Raw genomic sequence first — 25257 nt, 5'->3', positions numbered from 1 at the left:
TGTGCGCGCTCTTTTGGACATTGCCATCACTACTCTGATCAACCAGTATAACAGAAGGACACAAAATAGACTTGAATAATTTTTATCCAATTTTTGGTCTCCAGTCGTTATAAAGTTAACTTAAGAGCTAGCCTAGCTATGCCCAAGACTTTAAACGGTGTATGTGCTGCTTCATTGCTTGATGCTCATCACTTAGAGGGTAGAACACAGATAAACCTCATAAGTTTGCATTCCTTTTGGAGGGAGATTTATCCTTGCATATTCACCCTGACTATGGCGAGAAAAACCCTGCCACTAGATGGCCCGGTTACTTCCCCCAAGGTCAACAGCAGTGTTTGATGTCAAATCCTGTGTTGTCTGCTGTCTCTGTCTGCATGCGAGCGCCTGATTTGTGTTTCCAACAGCTCTTCCTTGAGCGTTAGAAACTGCAGATGAAGAAAAATTCCCCACACTCCAATAACTACGATAGGTCAAATTTTGTGGTTGTGCAAAAAAAGATGGCCGGTTTGTAGCTTCAGTGGTGGATTGCTTTCATCCAACACTTGAGATATAGCAATTTGTTTCTCATATTTGTACTTTGTTCTTTACACATCACTATTTGATATTTACAGGGTTTTGTGCTTTTGTGAAAAGGAGACGCGGAGACGCGGTCAAACTACGTGCGATACCCAAGTTGGCTTCACACCACCACCAGTGCATTATAAGGGTGGTCCCACCTTTCAGAACCGCTCTGCCAGCCCCGTAGCCAAAGCTCTGGAGGGATGTTTGAGGGCTGCTTTTGGTGTTCTTCTCAATCTGACCAACAACAATGGTGAGTCACAGAGACCCCATAGAAAAACATCCAGGCATATTTGGTAAAGGCCATATGCATCCAATGTATGCAAAAAATGACATTATTGCTGCTGTTAGTATTTTACCCATTGTATGGAATGATCAAAAGACCGAGCATAAATGGGAGTCAACATTTATTTTGCCTCGACAGCTCTGCAACGGTCAACCAATTTTGATCAGTTTCTATAACATTCGTATCTGAGCACAGAGCTCGTGATGTTATGATCCCAGGTTCAAATCCCATACATTGTCGATTTACTTACAAATCCCATACATTGTCAATTTATCCGTTGTCTAGTAATAAGTCTTTCTATTTCATTTCAATGTATGCTGATATCTTCTGATATTTTTATACTGCTTGTTATTGTATACAAGCTGCCCCATGAGCTATTAGATTGGTGTTAAAAATTTTTTTTTTTTGTAGACAAAGTTGAGGCTCGTGTAAGAGCAGCAAATTTTTAAAATAATAATTGATTCTGACGTTACAGAATGAAACTAATAATAATAAATAAAATACTAATAGTAGGGGTTGACTCAGCCTGTCATCCTTCCGAGGTCGGCTAATTGAGTACCAGTTCACTGGTAATTCCCTGTTTGTCGCCTTTTACGACAAACAGGGTTGGCGGCAGGAAGGGCATCCGGCCGTAAAACATTGCTTCAAAAAGGGGACCGAAAAACAACAACAACCACGGTGCCCGAAAAAGGCCAACCCCCGCTTGCGGGGAAAAATGGCCTCTAAAGGTGTTTTTTTAATACTATCACGTCAATGGGCGTCAACATTGCGAAAGGTGTGCGTGTGTGTGTGTGCGTGTTTGTGTGTGTGTGTATGTATGTATATGTATGTATGTATGTATGTATTGTTGCGGATCTCTACGTCGGCCTTCTTCCCCTTAAGAAGGGGGGATTAATCCCCTTGTTTTTGACTGACCGATGTGAGTCCTGAAGTTGCACAGCTCCCTCCGGAGAGGCAGGGGCACAACCTCGTTCGTGACCCCGGACAGATGTTAATTCCCGAGCGGTTTAGCAACCGCGGCACGAACCATTAGCAAAGACTAAACCCAATCCTGAAACGTTGGCCAAAATCGCGCCACCGGTGTCCAATGGAGAAATCACAAAGACGACCGGACGAGCATGAAGAAGAAGAACGAAGGTAGGAAATACAAATATAATTTATTACTAACTATTATGTACACAATCAAAAGAACCAAGGAGAAGGAAAGAAAAGAAAATAAAGACAGAAAGGATGGAAGGACCAGAAGACACAGTGCAATTCTAACTTACCTATACGAGCTTACTTAAACCCCAGGACAACATAGAAGACGGACGACAGTCAGACTTACACAGGGGGGGGGGGGGGGGGAAATGCAGGTAGGATTGGCTGGAGGAGATGGTTCAGGTATAGCAGGAAGGAGAGGAAGGTTCAGCTGGAGGTGGATGGTTGGACGGACGAGGAAGGTGGGATCACAAGGCAGGAAGGATGTGGGTGGTTGGTGTGATCCCGGCTTGAGATGAGCAGCCGCCGACTCTCCTCAAAAGCAACGCTGCCGTCAACGCTCAAGCTGCGGTGGTCAAAGCTGCGGTGGTTCAGCTCCACGCTGCTGCTCATCCTCCACTGGGCTCAACTCCACTCTCGGTGGACTGCTCTTCCTCCACTGATGGACTTGAACTCAACTGGTGGACTGCGGTACTCAACAACTCTCTGACGCATCTGACGCATCTCTCTTATCTCTCCCGGCAGTTCTTCCGCACCCCCTTTTTATCAGGCGCGTCGCGATCAAGCCGCCGGCCTCTTAGGAACGCCCATCGGTGAGCTCGCCTCGGCCTCGATTGGTTGCGAGGGCTCACCGATCCCGCCCCTCAATGGGGTGCTGGCAGGGCCACGCCTTGTTCCTGGCGCTTGGCTGACTCCTCCCACCTTCTTCCCTGAGGCTTGACCACGTGCGTAATGGCGGGCGAATGCAGTTGGCAATGAAGGCTGGCAATTGAAAGGGGTTCTATCTTATTTGAATTCGATGCAATGCAGTGTCAATTAATGGAAGACAGAGCCTTAAACTAATACACATAATAAGGAGATAACTACTTAAAAGGGTATATGATTGGCTACGTGTATGCGATGGATTAACTTGGCGGACGACCTTTGACCTTTACACTACGGAGGGTGATATTTACAACAAGATTCATTACACTACAGAGGGTGATATTTACAACAAGATTCATTGCACTTACAACAATAAAAAAAAACACAGGATTCTCAAATCCACAACAATATATATATATATATATATATATATATATATATATATATATATACACAAAGAATTAAGTTAAGCACCCCCCCCCGTTTTTTTACAACCTCGCACATTACAAGTTTGTTGTCGTCAAAACAGTGTAATATACCCATGTTATTGCTATATTTTCTGGAGAAGTGATATTATGGTCACATAAAAACATAACAATCATGCCGTTTTCAATATTTTATTCTGAATAATTTAAGGTGAAAATTTTTGGGAATTTTAGGCATATTTTCACCTCAATTTAAGTATGGAGCTATAGGTCCATCACGGACAGTGTGGATGACGTTTATATTTTCTAACGTACAGTCATTGTTCTGAGAAGACCTCTAGCGATCTTTGCGTCAATAACGTGTGTAGGACCCACGTGATCGGATCACTGACTCAACCCTACGTCTCATAGACCCTGTAAGCCGTCGTATGCGTTGCTGTGGCAGGTTGTTCCATTCCCGATGTAATGCACGTTCCAATTCATCCAGATTGGCTATTGGAGGGACCATCTTCGCAATTTGTCGTCCCAACATGTCCCGAACGTGCATTACATCGGGAATGGAACAACCTGCCACAGCAACGCATACGACGGCTTACAGGGTCTATGAGACGTAGGGTTGAGTCAGTGATCCGATCACGTGGGTCCTACACACGTTATTGACGCAAAGATCGCTAGAGGTCTTCTCAGAACAATGACTGTACGTTAGAAAACATGAACGTCATCCACACTGTCCGTGATGGACCTATAGCTCCATACTTAAATTGAGGTGAAAATATGCCTAAAATTCCCAAAAAATTTCACCTTAAATTATTCAGAATAAAATATTGAAAACGGCATGATTGTTATGTTTTTATGTGACCATAATATCACTTCTCCAGAAAATATAGCAATAACATGGGTATATTACACTGTTTTGACGACAACAAACTTGTAATGTGCGAGGTTGTAAAAAAACGGGGGGGGTGCTTAACTTAATTCTTTGTGTATATATATATATATATATTATATTATATATGACTCCATGGTTAGATCTCCAATCTTTAATTGAACAAACAATGACAACATTTCGATTAACAACATGTGACAAAGCCACATGCCTCCGTTAATCTTCCTCAAGAGTGATAAAATCATCTCAACATCCCCTTATATGCAAATATGCTATATGCATAGTTATATGTATGCAATAATAATATAAATATGAATAATAATAAATAGTTATATATATGCAAATAGTTAAATGCAAATGTAAATATAAATATAAATATAAATAAAATATAAATACAAAATACAAAAATATAATATAAATATAATATAAATAATATAAATATAATATAAATATAAATACAAAATACAAAAATAAATAAAAAATATAAATAAATATAAATAAATATAAATATAAATATAAATAATAATAAATACTTATATGCAAATAGTTATATGCAAAATCAAATCGTTATATGCATCCCCCCCTCACCCCCAATCCCCCCCAAACACGCCTCTCCCAAACCCCCCCCTCCGCTTCCGCCCCCCCTCTGATACCCCCCTTTTTGTCCCCCGTCGCATAGCGGAGCGAAAGGGGGACTATGGTTTTCCCCTCCGTCCGTGTGTCCGTCCGTGCGTGCGTGCGTACGTGCGTGCATGTGTGCATAAGCGAAGGACCGAATTCTAATTTGGTGTGTGGGTGCAACCCACGTCAAAATCCAAGATGGCCACCGCCATGTATGTCTGACGCCATGAATGTCTGAACATTGTGAACGGAATATCTTGAAAAATAAGCGAAGTACCAACTTCTAATCTGGTGTGTGGGTGTATCTACGCATAAGGGAGAACGGTATTGAAAATTGGGTCGCCACGTCAAAATCCAAGATGGCCGCCGCCATGTATGTCTGAACCTTGAGCGGAATATTTTGAAAAATAAGCGAAGTACCAACTTCTAATCTGGTGTGTGGGTGTATCTAGGCATAAGGAAGAACGCTATTGAAAATTGGGTCGCCACGTCAAAATCCAAGATGGCCGCCACCATATACAGTGGGGAGAACAAGTATTTGATACACTGCCGATTTTGCAGGTTTTCCCACTTACAAAGCACGTCAAGGTCTGTAATTTTTATCATAGGTACACTTCAACTGTGGAAGACGGAATCTAAAACAAAAATCCTGAAAATCACATTGTATGATTTTAAAGTAATTAATTTGCATTTTATTGCATGAAATAAGTATTTGATACATCAGAAAAACAGAACTTAATATTTGGTACAGAAACCTTTGTTTGCAATTACAGAGATCAGACGTTTCCTGTAGTTCTTAACCAGGTTTGCACACACTGCAGCAGGGATTTTGGCCCACTCCTCCATACAGATCTTCACCAGATCCTTCAGGTTTCGGGGCTGTCGCTGCGCAACACAGACTTTCAGCTCCCTCCAAAGATTTTCTATTGGGTTCAGGTCTGGAGACTGGCTAGGCCACTCCAGGACCTTGAGATGCTTCGTACGGAGCCACTCCTTAGTTGCCCTGGCTGCGTGTTTCGGGTCGTTGTCATGCTGGAAGACCCAGCCACGCCCCATCTTCAATGCTCTTATTGAGGGAAGGAGATTGTTGGCCAAGATCTCGCGATACATGGCCCCATCCATCCTCCCCTCAATACGGTGCAGTCGTCCTGTCCCCTTTGCAGAAAAGCATCCCCAAAGAATGATGTTTCCACCTCCATGCTTCACGGTTGGGATAGTGTTCTTGGGGTTGTACTCATCCTTCTTCTTCCTCCAAACACGGCGAGTGGAGTTTAAACTAAAAAGCTCTATTTTGGTCTCATCAGACCACATGACCTTCTCCCATTCCTCCTCTGGATCATCCAGATGGTCATTGGCAAACTTCAGACGGGCCTGTACATGCGTTGGCTTGAGCAGAGGGACCTTGCGTGCGCTGCAGGATTTTAATCCATGACGGCGTAGTGTGTTACTTATGGTTTTCTTTGATACTGTGGTCCCAGCTCTCTTCAGGTCATTGACCAGGTCCTGCCGTGTAGTTCTGGGCTGATCCCTCACCTTTCTCATGATCATTGAGGCTCCACGAGGTGAGATCTTGCATGGAGCCCCAGACCGAGGGAGATTGACTGTCATCTTGAACTTCTTCCATTTTCTAATAATTGCGCCAACAGTTGTTGCCTTCTCACCAAGCTGCTTGCCTATTGTCCTGTAGCCCATCCCAGCCTTGTGCAAGTCTACAAATTTGTCCCTGATGTCCTTAGACAGCTCTCTGGTCTTGCCCATTGTGGAGAGGTTGGAGTCTGATTGAGTGTGGACAGGTCTGGAGACGGCTTTGCGGTCGGTCTTTGCGGTCTTTGTGGTCGGAGACGGTCTGGAGACGTCTTTTATGCAGATAACGAGTTCAAACAGGTGCAGTTAATACAGGTAATGAGTGGAGAATGGGAGGGCTTCTTAAAGAAAAAACTAACAGGTCTGTGAGAGCCGGAATTCTTACTGGTTGGTAGGTGATCAAATACTTATTTCATGCAATAAAATGCAAATTAATTACTTAAAAATCATACAATGTGATTTTCAGGATTTTTGTTTTAGATTCCGTCTTCCACAGTTGAAGTGTACCTATGATAAAAATTACAGACCTTTACGTGCTTTGTAAGTGGGAAAACCTGCAAAATCGGCAGTGTATCAAATACTTGTTCTCCCCACTGTATATGTCTGAACCTTGTGAGCAAAATATCTTGAAAAATAAACAAACTACTAACTTCTAATCTGGTGTGTGGGTGTGTGTACGCATAAGGGAGAACGCTATTGCAAATTGGGTCGCCACGTCAAAATCCAAGATGGCCGACTTGCGTCTTCCACTTTGTCAACTCACATCACTTCACCGACGGGGGACCTATGCGTAACGCTTGTTTTTTCAGAGGTTTTCCTCATATCTTTCACCGTTCAGGAGATTAGCGCGTGCAGACAAACAAACAAAAACTTTCTTTTATATATATATAGATATATTCAGGATGTTCATTTAGTTCAGGCTGTTCTATGCGATGGCAGATGCCTTCGTGAATCTGCCGCCGTGAAACCGTGACTCGTGAAGGTTCTTGATCACGTGGTTTGCTTTTACCTTGCCACCATGACTGGAGAGGGAGGGTTCGTGATCACGTGCCTCCTGTGTAGAGCGCTGGTACCTCGCTATTATATTATTTTCATAAATATAACACTGAAAAACAAGGGATTTCTTGAGCACTATATGTCTGCCGATAATACGACACTGAGTCAAATGTGTCTAGCGGCCCCGCCACCACAGGGCTGATTGGCAGTTATAGTCCCTTCCACCCGTTGGATCCCTTCCTATTCTTTTACAAAGGAATGTAGGTTTCCGTACTTTTCGTGAAATCCTTTCAAGCTATTAAAATTACGATACCAAAGGATTGTTGCATAAAGTAATTCTCTATCTGATGGTACCAGAATCATTGCCATTGATAGAGGCAGCTCGGAAATGTGCTAGCTGTCTGAAGATGAGTATTGTCGTTATCATGAACGACAAGATGAATTCCTGGGTTTGACCGATTTGGTTTTTTTTGCCTTTTTTTTGGCTTTTGCAATGGTCTGGAGAACTGAAAACCGAGACAATCAGTAGAACAGAGCAGGTAGGTTCTCAGATCTAGTCTAAACTACTTTTTAGAGAGGATATTCAAACTTTAGTTTTGTATGTAGCAGATGGGACCAGCATTTTTTCCGTGCCCTCTCATATTAAAGGGCCACAGACAGAAAATCATGTTTGGTTTAATTAATAGATATTGCTTCACTTAACACTTAATCGTCCTTTTTTTGAATAAATATCACTCGATTGGCCCCCGCCACCCAAAAAACGGCGATTTGATTGCTCATGTGACTGGCTACGTCATCGAGGGAATTTTTGTTGCTGCTGGTAGTTTTTATTAATGATTTTGACTATCAGAAGATTCTTGGTCAGGCAGTTATCATTGCGTGCTGAGAAACCTTTCCCTCGATTACATCACACAGGTGACATCATGAATGAACATCACGATTTTAGGGGCGGGACTCCACTACCAGCTTAAAAACTACCAGCAGCAACAAAAATTCCCTCGATGACGTAGCCAGTCACATGAGCAATCAAATCGCCGTTTTTTGGGTGGCGGGGGCCAATCGAGTGATATTTATTCAAAAAAAAGGACGATTAAGTGTTAAGTGAAGCAATATCTATTAATTAAATCAAACATGATTTTCTGTGTCTGTGGCCCTTTAAAGCTTCCATGTAAAAAAAATCCAATAATTTTCTGGAATTTCATTGTGAATTGTTCGAAACAGAAAGGTATCACAAACTTACAATAAATGAGGATTTTACAGATTATTTTTGTTATTGTTTTGAGTCGATCGATGAAAGTAAAACTAACTTGCATTGTACAGTCCTTTTTTAAATCCTCATTCATGATTGTATTTGTTGTGTGTGAGCTGAGCTATTATTTTGCTAATGTTTGTTTATATCCTCTCTCATCCTACTCAATACAACGTTTGCCTGCTTTTTCCCCACTTTTTCTTTCTATTTAACCTTGTCCCTCGAACTCGACTTGAAGAATGGGGCAGCACCAAGGTTGGAGAACAGACTGGCCTGATATCTTCTGCCCTCAACTGTGTTCTGCATTTGCCAAAGTGTTTACCGTGTGAGCTGCGCTTTGACTTCCGTGTATTGGTGAGCTTGCACAGAAAGATGCCATTAAAGGGCATGTGTGACAAAATAAGTCTCATTTGGTGTTGATTTGTATGACGTTGCTAATATATTTACACTGGAGTATTCTTAAGTTTTATTGTTCCCACGCTTTTTGAAAAAAAAACGGGGATATTTTAATCGGCTCAGTCTGTCCGTCTGTCACACTATCTCCTCCTAAATGGTTGTGCAGAAAATCACCAATTATGATGACCACATGGAAAAAAGGTGCAAGAGGCGTGCCATTTTAGCCCCACACCCTGGGTCAAAAGGTCAAATACCGAAAAATGCAATTACAGGCACATTTTAAAAACATTTTTGAATGAAACTTTGGATCCGCAATCAACATTGGGAGATGCATGAAATATATTACGGTTTTTGAATTTTGCTCCTGATTAATGCTCCAGAGGTTGGGGATTTAGGTTTACAGGGGCCAAAATGGGGGAGGGGAGGAGGAGGGAATCTTTTTTTTCTCAATTTTATATTGGGGTCATTTCTGGTGGAGCTTTTTGCCACATTGCTTTCGGGAGGAAGCGTGGGGATTTGCGATGGTGTGTGATTGACTTCGCTCTGGTTTCAATTTGTATTTGTAAAATCTTGTGCAGAAATCAGGCTTTCCAAAAGCATGCCCAACAAGGTGCAATTCAAATGACGTAGGGGAAGACAAGTAGATAAATATTTTCAGTTTTCTGAAAATTAGAGAAAGCTGTCAACTTCTGGTGAAGGTGTGCTTTTTGGACAAGGTAAAGGCAAGTTGCTAAAATGTTTGAAATACCGGCCGAACAAAAAACGACTCCTGCGAACAATTGACGACGCTTCCGAACCCCCGCGCATGTTTGGCGAACTTTTGGAGCCTAAAATACGAATGTTGGACTTTGCCATTTTTTCGACATTCGCATCCTTCGCGAACCGTTCGCGTGTCCCGTGAAAACCCACCTTAAGCAATCCACTATTTTTACTGAAGAATTGTGAGAATCGTGAGTGTATTTGAAAATAGATTTTTTTTTTGGAAAATTGGAAAAAATTAGTTGGAAATCGATATATATATATATATATATATATATATATATATTCCTTTTCAGGGCCATCTGAATTTTTTTTTGGGGGGGGGGGGGGGAGTCTTAAATTGTGTCTCTGCCAACGAAGTCGCCAAAGGCATTATGTTTTCGGGTTGTCCATCCACCTGTGCGTCCATTCGTGCATCTGTCCATCTGTGATAGGTTTTCATTACCGTGAGAACTTAATGGCTGAAGGGAACGAAGTCAAACTTGGTACAAGTTATGTACAATGATGCAAAGATTAACTGATTACGAGGTCAAGAGGTCAGAGGTTCCATTTGGTAAAAAAACGTTTTTGTTTTTTTGCATACTTAGTCAAGGCTCGTGGAAGACCTAACACATAGAACCACCTTTAGAGGCCATTTTTCCCCACAGAGCAGGGGTTGGCCTTTTTCAGTCACCGTGGTCCCCTTTTTGAAGCAATGTTTTATGGCCGGATGCCCTTCCTGCCACCAACCCTGTTAGTCGCCTCTCGGGTAAAACCTAACACATAGAACATATAATAAAGGGAGCAGAAGACAAGAGGGGGAGAGGGAGGAAAGCACAACGACAATCGTGAACAGGGATATCAGGAGATCTGTAGAAGAGAGAGGGCTGTGGCGTGGTAAACGGGATTAAACAAGATGGACACGACAGGGACTTTCAGGAAGGAAAACGGAATTTGAAGGAGGTGGGTTTGGGGTGGATTAACGGGTAGAAAAGATAAAGGTTTTGGGTGGGTGAAGATATGAGATGGTGGTGAACAGCTGTTGTTGAAGACCTGGAGGGAGGATTGGGATTGAACAGACTGTGGGAGTTTGTTCCAGAGATGTGGAAAAAGAGGAATGAAAGAGTGAAGGTGAGCAGAGAGCCGAGATTTCGGCAGTTTAACCATCAGAGGGTTGCTGGCAGATCTTGTGTGTCATGCAGGAAAATTTGGGGGACTGTGCACAGAAAGGGCAAGGGGTGCAAGGCCGGAGAAGAGTCTGCAGAAGACAGAAAGACCACCAACCTGCCTGCGGTGAGAGTGAAAGGCCCTCAGAATCAGCTTCATCGTGGGAGATAAAAATGTTACCGAGCTAACTTGTGAACCAGAGAGGAGATTTTGAGCAAGCTTGGTGCAAATATATATTATGATGCAAAGATGAACTGTTTAGACTGATTAGAATTAATTGGTCTGTTTATTTGTTATCATGAAGCGCGCATCGTAAGATTTATCTCTGCATCGTAAGAGCGTGACGAAGGGTTGGCGTCAGGAAGGGCATCCGGCCATAAAAACATTGCCTCAAACAGGGAACCATGATTATCATGGGACTCGCAAGGCTAACCCCCGCTCTAGCGGGGAAAATGGCCTTAGAACGATCATTCCAATATATATATTAACGCACGCACGCACGCACGCACGCACGCACACTCACGCGTGCGCACACATTCACGCCCGCACACATTCACGCCCGCACACATTCACGCGTGCGCACACATTCACGCGTGCGCACACATTCACGCGTGCGCACACATTCACGCCCGCACACACACACACACACACACACACACACACACACCCCTCGTTTTTTTAAATTTCTGTTCCTCACAATTCTATCTCTCTTTTATATACACACACACAATTAATTGTACAGTACACACACGCTTACGCAACACATAACATGCATCTCGTACAGATCTCGCACATACATATCTCTCACTCTCTCACTCTCACTCTCTCACTCTCACTCTCACTCTCTCTCTCTCTCTCACTCTCTCTCACACTCTCTCACTCTCTCTCACTCTCTCTCTCTCTCTCTCTCTCTCTCTAGATCTCTCTAGATCTCTCTAGATCTCTCTAAACTAGAAAGATCAAATTGAGTGGCAGAGATGAAAATGTGCTGTTTTGCTTCAAAGGAGTAGTGTCGGCCCGGATAAGTTTCGGCAGTGTGAACGACGATTGTTTTACAGATGAGGTGTTGAGTTTGTTTTTGTAAATTATACTTACTCTCAATGTCCACATATACATGTATATACATTCTTTTTGCTTGTACAACTTTCTTTTTCTTGTAAAAATTTTGCGGTGTTCTTCCATGTGTGTTTTGATTCTTTTATAATAAAAGCACATAAAAGTCGTCTCTCTCTCTCTCTCTCTCTCTCTCTCTCTCTCCCTCTCTCTCACTCTCACTCTCACTCTCACTCTCACTCTCACTCTCTCTTACTCTCTTTCACTCTCACTCTCTCTCACTCTCTCTCACTCTCTCTCACTCTCTCTTACTCTCTCTCTCACTCTCTCTCACTCTCTCTCTCTCTCTCTTACTCTCTCTCACTCTCTCTCACTCTCTCTCTCTCTCACTCTCTCTCACTCTCTCTCTCTCACTCTCTCACTCTCACTCTCTCTCTCACTCTCTCTCTCTCTCTCTCACTCTCTCTCTCTCACTCTCTCTCTCACTCTCTCTCTCACTCTCTCTCTCTCTCTCTCACTCTCTCTCTCTCTCTCTCACTCTCTCTCTCTCTCTCTCTCTCTCTCTCACTCTCTCTCACTCTCTCTCACTCTCTCTCACTCTCTCTCACTCTCTCACTCTCTCTCACACACCTAAAACACACACACACACACACCTAAAACACACACATATCTGGCATGCATGCATCTCTTTCACAGCCATACCCATCTCACACACATACATCTAACACACGTCTCTCACACACGTCTTGTACACAAACGTCTCCGCACACAAAGATCTCGCGCACACACGCAAAGATCTCACACACGCCCATAAACATCTCTCACACACGCAAACATCACATACACACACACACACACACACACACACACACACACACACACACACATACGTCACACACACACACACACGCATCACACACGCATCTCACACACAGACACAAACATGTGCGTGTGTCACACACACACGCACGGGTCTCACACATGCACTTGCACACGTCGTAGCCCCCACCTCGAGTAGCCTTGTAGGCTTTGTGATGGGAAAAATCCCATAAAAATAAAACACATACACACACACTTGCGCGCGCATCTCACACATCTCACAAACATGGACATAAAGATGGATACACGAGACAATGCACAGGACTTTTAGACGAGGCAAACGCAGCCTCTGAGCTCGGGGGAAGCTCCTTTACGGAAGGGGAACCCTGGGTACCAACACCGTCTCAACAATGATGGCGCCATTCTCACTGCACTCAGCGGAGAATTCCCTCTTCCTTTTGGATGACAACCGATGGGGATTCTCTGTGTTTTTATATATATATTTTTTACAAGTATGCCAATAGATTGCTCTTGCGCATGTTGTTTCGCTTTTGTGTGTCCGATTGTTTGCATCCAAAGAGAAGGTGATTGGTGATTTCTCTTTCGGCCCTGCAGATCCTGCCGTTCTATGTTTGACTTGGTCTTGTAATTTTCTTAAAGCAGCTCGTGTGGTCTCCTTTATACTGGGCATTATGTTCACCATTCCAATTTGGTTGTCGAAAAGGACTATTTATCGTGCTGGTAAATTGAAAGGCTTTCACTGTACGGTGTTGCAATTGTTGCATCAACGCACAGAGGAGTGCAGAGTTGTTAAAAATGTCACAGTAAGGCACATTACTTTGCGTTTCATTGTGGGAAAAATGTCCACATGCATGTTGGTTCGTTTCAAGTTTGGTTCGGTCCTAATACATATACTAATCAAATAGATCCCCTTCATTCCCATTTTCATTAAAGCAAGGATTGCTTCACCAACTGAACTCTTCCACAATGGTCTTTGTTTGCTTAAATGTAGCCCGTTGTACTTTCCTGCCATATTAGTCACCCAAATCCTTTAAGGATACCCTAAAACTACATCATCTATTTGCTAAAGCTGTTTGAAATTGTCAATCACTACACCAAGTGAACAGATTCGGGCTTGGACGACGCATTTGCGTAATCGCTTATTCGTAGACATGGAAATTTGACTTCATGTAGCTTATTGTAGCTTTATTACAAAATTTTCCACACGCATTGTTGTGCTAAGGTTTCTGTTATTCTTGCAATGATGCCGAAAAGTAACAAGATTCACAATGCTGGCTGATAATGGACTTGATTTTTTCTTTTTCCTTTTTTAATTCAACCTTTAACTCAATCGTGTTTTTTTTTTGTTTGTTTGTTTTTGGGGGGAGTGATGGTTCTGCATGGTCAGGTATCAGTTCTGCTCTATTAAGCAGTGTTCTCTGGATCACATCAAGACATACTTAGATTTGCTTTAAAATAGTTCCATTGAGCAACTCTGGTTTTCATGTGTGCATCACATCGCATCAACCCCTGATCAAACAAACAGTGTTAACTTTCAAACCCGTTTTGACACGACAGCGAACCGGCATTCCGATTCGAGCCACCAGCAGTGACGCGTCTCCTCCGGGAGCACTTTAACAAGCCAAAACATTACAAAGGCTCAGCAGTCAAAAGATCGGGCTCATTAAACATTCAACCAGCGGTTACGGTGCTCGGTGTGTCGAGGGCTGCTCTGCAAGCTGTCTGTGGTTAACCCGATAGTTTTGTTTGTAAGACGGCTGTCCGACAGCAAGCTGCCGGGATGGTATTTAATTATTAATGTGAACTTTTTAAAGTTAGGATTTAAAGTGAGGAGATAGAAATCCAGATAGTTTGTCTCCTTTTTTTCCGATTTGCATACCATCTGCCACTGTACACCTATCAGGAAGCTGCTCTGCAATCGTTTTTGTTTCTTATTATCATTATTTTTGGGGGAGGTGGGAGCAGACTCTTGGAGTAAACAGGTCATGTCAATGCAAGACCGAGATTATCCCAATTAATATCGCATTTCTCTTCTGATTTTTTCATAATTCAACCAAAATAGCAGTAAGGATAAATGGGATGATCATTGTATTGTGGGTGTGTTGTGTGAGGGTTCAAATAAGTGCAAAATCTAAAGACTAAATGCAAAAGTTTCCACCGTAAAAAGAAAACAACTTGATAAGCTCCAGTTATTGTTTTTCTGAGAAAGCTGTCACGTAGCAGATTTGTATTATTTTTAATGTCAGATTTATTTATCCCTTCTTTAACTTTCCAGCAGTGCAATCTTAGGACATAGAAGAGAGGATTGAAAGAAGAATCAATATTATCCTCTCCTTCCCCCACCTCCTAAAAAAAATACCCTTGATTGGTCGTTCTTTTAGCTAATTTTGATGCTCAATATCTCTTCTTCTTTGCACCCATCTCCCTTTCCTCGTTGGCTCAGGGCCTGGGTCTGTTGGTTAATTTGGTGGAGTTAAGTGCACTAAACCGCCAGTGCCTTGTTGCCATGGAACTTCAGCCCTCCTCAGACTGGTTATTCCCCAATGTTGGGGATGGACAGCCATCGTACGAGTCATTACCAAGCATGGTGCCAGCACTGCAAGCTCTCGTTCAGGTGCAGACTACTACTTTTTTTTTCTTTTTTTTTTCTTCTTACTCTCTGCACAATCTCGTATTTCCATGATCTTGCCCACCTTGCATTGCACATTTGTTTGTAGCCTTTGTTGCAACTGCATTTCAGTGGAAAAGATGTGATTCGAACGGCCTTTGTATTTACTTCCTGCATGATGTTTGTGTGTTTTTGATTATAGCGTGCACACATTTCTGCTCGATATTTAGAAGTTCACATCAATTGTTTTGAGGAGCTAAACTCCGAAGGATTTTTTTCTTTATTTGCCCATTTGTGATAATGTCTCGGGCTCGGGCTTCCGGTTCCTCGGGCGAGTGAGGCGTGCTTCGAGCTCTCCACGGCATCGAAGTTTGAGTGTTTTCCCATTCTTGTCTTTGTCAAATTTCCACTGGTTATTTTGCTGTGTACGTGTTATTGTGTGTTTCTCGTTGGTGTTGGTTTGTGGTTCGTGCAAACTTGTGTGTAGTTAATCGTTTTCTGAGTCGTACCTCGTGCGCGGCCTGGTGACTTGGGGCTTCCCTCCCCCCGTCGGTGTTTTGTCGGTTTGGGTTATTTCCTTCACTGTATTGCTTGTTTCTTTTATTTTGTTTTCTCCCCCTCACCTCACCTCCTGAGACAAAGAATTCTATATTGATTCTTTCTCTCCTCCCGGACACGTGCTTGTTCGCTCTCCTCCTCGTCTCGGCTTGTGCCCCGCCCCCTGTATCTCGTTTTCTTCCGCCTCTGCTCCTTCTTTCTCAAATCCACGTTCTCGCTTGGAGACTTTTCCCGGATTGTTTTTTCATCGTTCTGTTTGGATATTGTTGGAATATGTTTAAACCGCAGCCGTGATGCTGACGCCCCCCCCCCCCCCCCCCAGAATTCACATGTTTTAAACGTTTCCCAGTGTGTACCCTGGTCAGAATAGGTACACCGTATCCCTGCGTGTCGTAAGAGACGACTAAGAGGGTTGGCGTCAGGAAGGGCATCCGGCCATAAAAACATTGCCTCAAAAAGAGAACCATGACAATCACAAGTACATATGGGCAGGGTGCAGCCCGAAGTGGAGATCGGTTTCTGAGGTTTGGGACATGGAATGTGGGGACAATGACAGGGAGATCAGGTGAAGTGGTGGAAGTATTGGTCAGAAGAAGAGTGGACATATGTTGTGTGCAAGAGACGAGATGGAAGGGAAGTGGTGTGAGAATGGTGAAGGGTAGGCAGGGACAGAAATACAAGTTTATGTGGCAAGGGTGCCCGGAGGGCGTGAATGGTGTTGGTGTCCTGTTTTCTGAGGAGTTTGTAGACAGTGTGGTGAGTGTGACTAGAGTGAGTGATAGGTTGATGATGGTGAAAATGATGATTGGAAAGCTCTTGGTGAACGTCATCTCGGGATATGCTCCGCAGGTTGGTCGAAGCGATGAAGAGAAGGACAAGTTCTGGTGTGCGATAGAGAAGCTGATGGAAAACGTGAAAGATGAGGAAGTTGTTGTGGTGGGAGGAGACCTGAATGGACATGTGGGAAGGAGTATGGATGGTTTTGAGGGAGTTCATGGGGGTTACGGATATGGTGTGAGAAATGGAGAAGGTGAAAGGATTTTGGAGTTTGCTGATGGAGCTGATTTGTTGATTTGTAATACTCAGTTCCAGAAAGAGGACAATAAACTTGTTACATACACGTCAGGTGGGTCGACGACAACCGTTGACTACCTGATGGTGCGTCGGCGAGATAGGGGGCACCTCCGGGACACAAAGGTGATCCCGGGGGAGGAGGCTGTTTCACAGCACCACTTGGTTGTCTGCGACATAAGGGTGAAAGGTGCGAGAAGAGCTCGGCGGGTGAAGTACCAACCGAGAATGAAGGTGTGGAGGTTGAAAGAGGTGACAGTAAGGGAGGCATTAAAAGAGAGGCTGAGTAGGGTAGAGGATGATGTGGTTGAGCTTGAAAGTGGTTGGATGTCAATGAAAGCTAGTCTGTTGGGAGCCGTTGGTGAGGTATGTGGATGGACAAAAGGACCCCCGAGGCACTCGGAAACATGGTGGTGGGATGTTGAGGATGGAAAGAGGATTGACGAGAAGAGGAAGAAGTTCAAAGAGTGGCAGAAGGCGAAGGGTACGGGAGCAGAAACAGCAGAGCATGAAAGTTATAAGGCAGCCAGGAAGGCTGCAAAGAAAGAGGTAGCAAAGGCGCAGGAGGCATGTAGGAAAATGTTCGGAGAACGCTTGGATTCGGAAGAGGGTCAGAAAGCAGTATTCAGGATTGCAAAGCACATAGCGAAAGAGAGGTGTGATGTGATGGGGGTGAGTTGCTTGAAGGATGAAGTGGGACAAATCGTTGTCGACCCAGATGGAATTAAAGGAAGATGGAAAAGATATATGGAAATGCTGTTGAATACAGAGAATGAATGGGATGGCAACATAGAGAGTAACCCAGTTTTAGGACCGGCAGAGAAGATAACTGAGAAGGAAGTTGAGGAAGCGATAAAAGCAATGAAGAGTGGAAAAGCGGGAGGGCCGACGGGAGTTGTGGGAGATATGTTGAAGGCAGTAGGAAGTTGGGGTGTGAAGAGAATGACAGAGATCTGTAAACTGGTGGTGAAAGAAGGCCGCATTCCAGTGGATTGGGAACTGAGTACCCTCGTCCCTCTATACAAGGGGAAAGGTGACTCTCTGGAGTGTGGCTCGTACCGAGCGATAAAGTTATTGGAGCATGGAATGAAGGTATTGGAAAGGGTGTTGGAGAGGAAGATAAGGAAGAAAGTGAAGATCGACGAAATGCAGTTTGGATTTATGCCAGGAAGAGGAACGACAGATGCGCTTTTCATTGTGAGGCAGTTGCAGGAGAAGTACATGGATAAGAGGAAGAAGTTGTTTTTTGGGTTTGTTGATCTGGAGAAAGCATTCGATAGGGTTCCACCCAAAGTATTGACATGGGCATTGAGGAAGTTAGGAGTAGTGATGGCAATGTACAAAAGAGCACGCACAGCTGTAAGGACGAAGGACGGGAACAGTGGTGAGTTTGAGGTGAAGGTGGGAGTGCATCAGGGGTCGGTACTAAGTCCACTACTATTTGTAGCTGTGATGGAGGTGCTGGCTCAGACCGTAAAGGAGGGTTTACCGTGGGAGTTGTTGTATGCAGATGATCTGGTGTTGATTGCGGAAAGTATGGATGGACTGAAGGAAAAGATGAACAAGTGGAAGGAATGTATGGAGACAAAAGGTCTGAAGGTGAATATCGGAAAGACAAAGGTGATGGCAAGTGGTAAAGCATGTGGTGAGGTGGAAAGAACTGGGAAGTGGCCGTGTGCTGTGTGCAGGAAGGGTGTCGGAGTGAACTCCATTCAATGTACAATGTGTGCTGAGTGGGTTCATCAAAAATGTAGTGGTCTGAGAGGGTCATTAACCAGTGTGGCAGCTACATTCAAATGTAAGGTGTGCACAGAGGGAGCTGCAGATGGAGGAAATGTTGAGTTGGATCTTGGAGACGGCATGAAGCTGGAAGGTGTGAAAACATTTTGCTACCTCGGAGACATGCTGAATGGAGAAGGTGGATCAGACTCGGCAACGGTTGCTCGAGTGAGATGTGCATGGAAGAAGTTTCGGGAACTGAGTGGCGTGCTGATGAGGAGGAGAGTGTCGCTGAAGCTGAAGGGAAAGGTGTATGCTGCATGTGTGAGAAGTGTTATGATTTATGGGAGTGAGACATGGGTAATGAACGTAGAGCAGCAACGAAGGCTGGAAAGGGTGGAAATGCGAATGGTTCGATGGATGTGCGGAGTATTGTTGGGAGAGAGGAAGACAAATGATGAATTGCGAAAGATGATGGGAATATTGCCTGTGATTGCTGCTGTGAAGAGGAACAGGTTGAGATGGTTTGGTCATGTATTGAGGAAGGATGAAAGTGACTGGTTGAGAAGAGTGATGGAAGTTAATGTAGAAGGAAGTAGAGGACGGGGAAGACCGAGAAAGACTTGGCTAAAGATGGTGGAAGAAGAAATGCGGGCAAGGGGGTTAACAAGGAGAGATGCAGAAAATAGGGCAAAATGGAGAAGATTGTCATGGGGACCGCAAGGCTAACCCCCGCTCTAGCAGGGAACATGGCCTTAAAATGCATGTTGTTGTTGTTGTTGTTGTTGTTGTTGTTGTTGTTGTGATAATGTACTGATTTCAATCTAGCCCTTTGTTCATTTTTTTCATCCTATTTGGACTCTCTTTAATATTTAAAAAACTTGCACTTTATTGTCGTCCCTTGCTTTGTGCCTGCATTGTTGATGCTGCGTTGTTTGTGTTATTTCTGCTTGAGGATAAAGTTGTCAAATGTATTGTGCTGAGCTGCTCAGGGTAGCAGGGCAAGTACTTATTACAGAGCCAAGTCACAATCTGTGAAGATTGTTCCGCATCACAACGTCTCTTTGTGTACTTTTTTTCACCCTACAGCTCTTCCTCCAGCGTGAAGAGGCAGCAAAGCTCGCAGAAAGCAAAACAGATGATCTCATTAACGATGCCATGGGCTCTGCTGGAGGAGGATCAACAGCCAATGGAAATCAAGGAGGCAGCACGGGTGCAACACATTGTGGTTGCAGAGATGATGATGGAGGGGTTTGGCATGAGTCAGAGACGGGTCTTGAGTGGGTGGCACATTCACCAGAAAAATCTTTGGAGAATGAAGAAAAAAAGGCGAGCGAGACTCAAGATCAAGGAGAGCGGCAGGGAACGGGTCATGAAGAGGAGGAGGAGATCGACCTCAACAAAGGTATCTTTTGATATTGGTTGTTGGTAAAACGTTTTTGACACCTATGGTCATATATGTAAACCTCTTAGGATGTAAAATCTTTGCACTTTTTAAAATTATTTAAATCTGAATATTTAACTACACTTAGGGCCAGCATACCAAGGAACCAGTTGTATGAAAAATACTCATTCTTTTCGTTAACGAAAGAGCTTTTAAAATTCCTTTGTTTGCTCTCATTGGAGGGGCAACACATATGTTTACTTGCATTTTATCCTGAGATCAAATGCATATTGTGATGCAATAAAATTTTGGCTCACGTTGCAACAATTAGCTTGATAACATTGTGAAGGTGGCGTGCTCCATCCAGCCTGTGGAACTGGTTGCGGGGCACTCCATCCATCTTCCTGGATGACTTGATGGGGGCGGTGACACTGCACTCTGTCCGGCCCCACAGAGGTGGTGGTGCTCTCTGTCAGGCCCCACAGAGGTGGTGGTGCTCTGTCTGGCCCCACAGAGGTGGTGATGCTCTCTGTCCGGCCCGCGGAGTGGGTGGTTGGGTGCTCCGTCAGGCCCTGTGTTGGGTTGCACGCTCCGTCCGGCCCCGCATAGTGGGTAGTGGTGTGCGCTCCTTTCGGCGTCGCAGAGTGGGTGGTGGCGCTCTTCGTCTGGCTTCACAGAGTGGGTGGTGGCATGCTCTTCGGCGTTGCAGAGTGGGTGGTGGCGCTCTCTGTCCGATCCTGCAGAGTGGGTGGTGGCATGCTCCATCCTGCACCACAGAATGGCTGGTGGTACGCTCCGTCCAGCCCCATAGAGTGGTTGTCGGTGTGCTCTGTCTGACCCCGCTGAATGGGTGGTGGCATGCTCTGTCCAGCCCCGTATAATGGGTAGTGGCATGCTCTGTCCAGCTCCGCAGAGTGGTTGGTAGCACGCTCTGTCCAGCTCTGCAGAGTGGGTGGTAGCACGCTCTGTCCAGCTCTGCAGAGTGGGTGGTAGCACGCTATGTCCAGCTCTGCAGAGTGGGTGGTGGCACGCTCTGTCCGGCCGATGAAATGGTGGTGGTTTATGTATGCTATTAGCCAATTGATTAATAATTTAATTACTTTACGATTATTATTTATTTATTTTTATTATTAATCATTTCTTTATTTTCTTTCTCATCTGGGCAATATCTCAGGCACCTTTTGAGCTAGGAAGCTAATATTTGGACACGACAGTGACCAAGTGATTTGGCTATAAAGGATATTTTTGATTTATTGATTTATCATTTAGTCGATGAATTATTTATTGATTAATCAATTAATTATTTAATGTTTTCGATTAATCAATTATTGAATTAATTTTCAAAAAGTTACTGCTTCGGATGAAACACTGGTGGTTTAGGTATGCTATTAGCCAATTGCTTAACAAATTAATTTTTTTGCAATTATTATTTATTTATCATCCAGGAAGATGAGCAAAGTGAGTGAGCAATTACACAATTAATCAATCAATTATTGTACACCTCTCCCTCCCAATACTATCTCTATATGCTGTACAGCGGCATCGCTGGGTGCCGAAGGCGCCTCGGCAATTCCGCGTGCTGGAGGATATGTTATTTATTTAATTATTTGGCATGGGGGCAGTGTACTTTGTATCTGTACTTGTTTATGTTTCCTTTTAGCTCTGCAACATGCTGGGAAGCACATGGAAGACTGCATTGTGGCATCGTATACTGCACTTGTACTTGGATGCCTCTGTCAAGAAAGCGCGGTGTGTTTTGTCATTCGGCTGTTAAAAGATGAGAAATTATTACTTCAAGATTATATCAAATGATGTTGTGTGAGCTTTTAAAACAAGGTAACGAAGTTGAATGAAGCTGCATGCATAAAATACTGGACTGCTAATTAGTCCAAAAAAGGGTACTTTTCTGAGCCATTCTCAAACCCAAATTTTAATTATATTTTACTCTGTGGTGAATTTAGCATTGAAACACCGATTCACCTAGGCATCATCTGTCACCGTTGAATTCCTTTGCTTTACTTTGCTTTGCTCTGTCTGTCTTCCTCTTTGCAGACGACAGTGCATAGCATCAGAGAATGCTTACCCAATGGAGACTTTTCTACCCTCACCGACATGCTTCACAAGTTTCTGGCCTTCATGAACCTGACGGTGCGTATTGAAAGGGCCCCCAAAACCCTACTCCTTGTAGCTGCAAGTGCTGTTCTTTCGTGTGTGTGTGTGTGTGTGTGTGTGTGTGTGTGTGTGTGTGTATACACACACACACACACACACACACACACACACACACACACACACACACTTTTATATTATCACTGCATGTACAGTCATGTGAAAAAGTAAGTACACCCCTTGTAAAGTTTTGACTTTTTCAACATACAGCTATTTGATCTTCATTTCAACAATACTGATAGATAAAGGTGTTATAATATAACAAATATCATGAAACATTTACATTTTGTAGTCCATTTTATAATTTAAATAAACATAAATGCAAATTTCGCATTTGGAAAAAGTAAGTACACCCCTACAAACATAAATGCAAATTTCGCTTTTGGAAAAAGTAAGTACACCTCTACATTTATCACTACTTCAAATACCTAAAATTAGAATCAGGTGCACCAGCTCAGGTGCAAATGATTAGAACATCGTCAGAAAGGATCTTGGATTAACCTGTCTTATTTAAACCTCAGACATTTAGTTTGGTTTGCTCTTTGTTGTTGAAGTGTGCGGCGTCACCATGCCGAGATCAAAAGAGCTCTCTGAGGCCTTCAGAAAGAAGGTTATAGATGCCTATGCGTCTGGGGAGGAATTTAAAAAGATCTCCAAACAATTTGAAATCAATCATTCGACTGTCCGGAAGATCATCTACAAGTGGAGAAGATTCCAAACAATTGCCAACTTGTTCTGGCCAGGCCGCCCCAGCAAGTTCAGCCCAAGAGCAGACCGCAAGATGCTGAAAGAAGTCTCGAAGAACCCCAGAATGTCATCACGGGACCTACAGGTAGCTCTTGCCACTGTTGATGTCAAAGTGCACGAGTCTACCATTAGAAAGAGGCTGCACAAATTTGATCTACATGGGAGGTGTGCCAGGAGGAAACATTTGCTGTCCAGAAAGAACATCAGGGCAAGACTAAAGTTTGCCAATGAACACCTGGACAAAGACCAGCACTTTTGGAACAATGTGCTCTGGACAGATGAGTCAAAGGTAGAGCTATTTGGCTACAGTACCAGAAGACATGTTTGGCGAAAACCAAAGACAGCATTTGACCACAAGAACCTGATACCAATTGTAAAGCATGGTGGTGAAAATATTATGGTTTGGGGCAGCTTTGCTGCATCAGGGCCTGGGCAGCTCACCATCATAGAATCCACTATGAATTCTTCATATATCTATCTATAATTCCAGTAATCTCTGTGTGTGTGTTTGTCTGTGTGTCTGTGACCGCTGTTTCTCGACAACCACGGGTCCGATATACTTTAAACTTGCCAGGTATATTGCTGGGGACCTGAGGATGTGCCTTTTCAAGGTTTCATATTAATCGGAGAAGTAGTTACCGAGCTATGTCCAAAAAACGATTCAACCAATCAGAGAGCAGCGAGCTATCACGTGTGCCGAACGTGCCGAACAGACTCTGCCTCGGACGGCACATTTGAGAGCGTATTCATTTATTTCACGTTGGCAAACTATGTTGGCGTTAAACTATGTTTTAAAACTAATTAAAACTAATTTGCGATTCATCGTAACTGCGATATGCGACCTTCCGGACAGTCAAATGAGGACGTCACTTCCGGACTTACGGATAGTCATAGTGACGACGTACTGATGCTGAACGTGGCGAGCAGACGCTGTAAGGTACGATCGATTGTAGTACACGTTTATAATAACTCTGCCGATACAGGCCCGATTAACTGCAGCGCCATCCGAGCTGCGGCGTCGGGACGATACATTCATTGTACGGTCACATCACGCACTTACGGGCACGCCCATGGGCCCATGGGCACGCCCAGACATTTTTTTTTTTTTTTTTGGCAAGGAACGGGCACCCACGTACGGGCACGTCCTAGTTGTTCCAAAGGGTGCTTGAGGATAATGTGAGGCCATCTGTCGGAAAGTTGACGCTCAACCGAAGGTGGACCTTGCAACATGACAATGACCCTAAACATACCAGTAAATCCACCAAGGAATGGCTGAAAAGAAAGAAATGGAGGTTTCTGGAATGACCAAGTCAAAGCCCGGATCTAAATCCCATCGAGATGTTGTGGGGGGATTTGAAACGAGCTGTGCATGCAATTGTGCATGCTGTTCAACAATTTTTTGTTGAATAAATTATTGCAAAGTCAATTCTTCATTGTTTTTTGTTCAATTAGATCACCTTTATCTATAGATACTGTTTAAATGAAAATCAAATATTGATATGTCCACATATGTTAAAAAGATTAAAAATACATTTCATGGGGTGTACTTACTTTTTCCACATGCGAAATTTGCATTTATGTTTATTTAAATTATACAATGGACTACAAAATGTAAATGTTTCATGATATTTGTTATATTATATCACCTTTATCTATCAATATTGTTGAAATGAAGATCAAATAGCTGTATGTTGAAATATGTTGAAAAAGTCAAAACTTTACATGGGGTGTACTTACTTTTTCACGTGACTGTATATCGTCATTTATTGAAAAATAAAAATTTGGTATATCTTGGATTATTGTATCGCGTTTAGATAACTTTTTGAACACCCATAATTGCCTCTGCCACCAAAGGTGGACGGAGGTTATATTTTCACCCGTCTGTTTGTTTGCGTCTGCCGTCTTTGAGCAGGTTATTTCAAAAAGTTATGAATGGATATGGACGATATTTGGAAAGGTTGGGTGTGTAACAAGGACTAATTGAGTAGATTTTGCTGAACATCCGGATCCAAGAATTGTTTAAGTTGTTTCGTATGCAGCCTGCAGCTGCTAGCTGCATCACTTTCTGGAAGCACAGCTGTGCTGCTGATGCAGTACCCTTTTACCAGTACGATGGTACTCATTTTGCCGACCTCGGAAGGGTGACAGGCTGAGTCCATCCACCAGGTATTTTTTCAACGGCATGACAGGGGCTCAAACTCAAGACCCTAAGATCTTAAGCCAGCCACTTTAACCGTTAAGCTAACATCAGGCTTATTTTTTATTTGATACTTCACCATTGAGAGGTGGGGCCAAAAACGACATATGACATGATATCTCAAAAAGTTATGGACAGATTCGGACGAAACGTGGTTGAC

General features: G+C 43.5%; 1 protein-coding gene across 9 annotated transcripts in view; it reads left to right on the top strand.

Moving 5' to 3' along the window:
* WAPL (WAPL cohesin release factor) overlaps nt 1–25257 on the top strand; it is a 181126-nt gene that overhangs the window by 132010 nt on the left and 23859 nt on the right. For all 9 annotated transcript variants that reach the window (XM_078783251.1, XM_078783249.1, XM_078783248.1 and 6 more), the window contains 6 exons: nt 612–811; nt 8689–8804; nt 15088–15258; nt 19690–20005; nt 21645–21733; nt 22037–22132. In XM_078783251.1, the coding sequence (XP_078639377.1) occupies nt 612–811; nt 8689–8804; nt 15088–15258; nt 19690–20005; nt 21645–21733; nt 22037–22132 (988 nt within the window). The remainder of the gene's footprint in view (nt 1–611; nt 812–8688; nt 8805–15087; nt 15259–19689; nt 20006–21644; nt 21734–22036; nt 22133–25257) is intronic.

This window comes from Myxine glutinosa, chromosome 8 (assembly GCF_964187855.1).
Source record: "Myxine glutinosa chromosome 8, kmMyxGlut1.1, whole genome shotgun sequence".
Lineage (NCBI taxonomy): Eukaryota > Metazoa > Chordata > Myxini > Myxiniformes > Myxinidae > Myxine > Myxine glutinosa.
The sequence above is the reverse complement of the archived record's forward strand: the minus strand, read 5'-3'. Positions and strand labels throughout refer to the sequence as shown.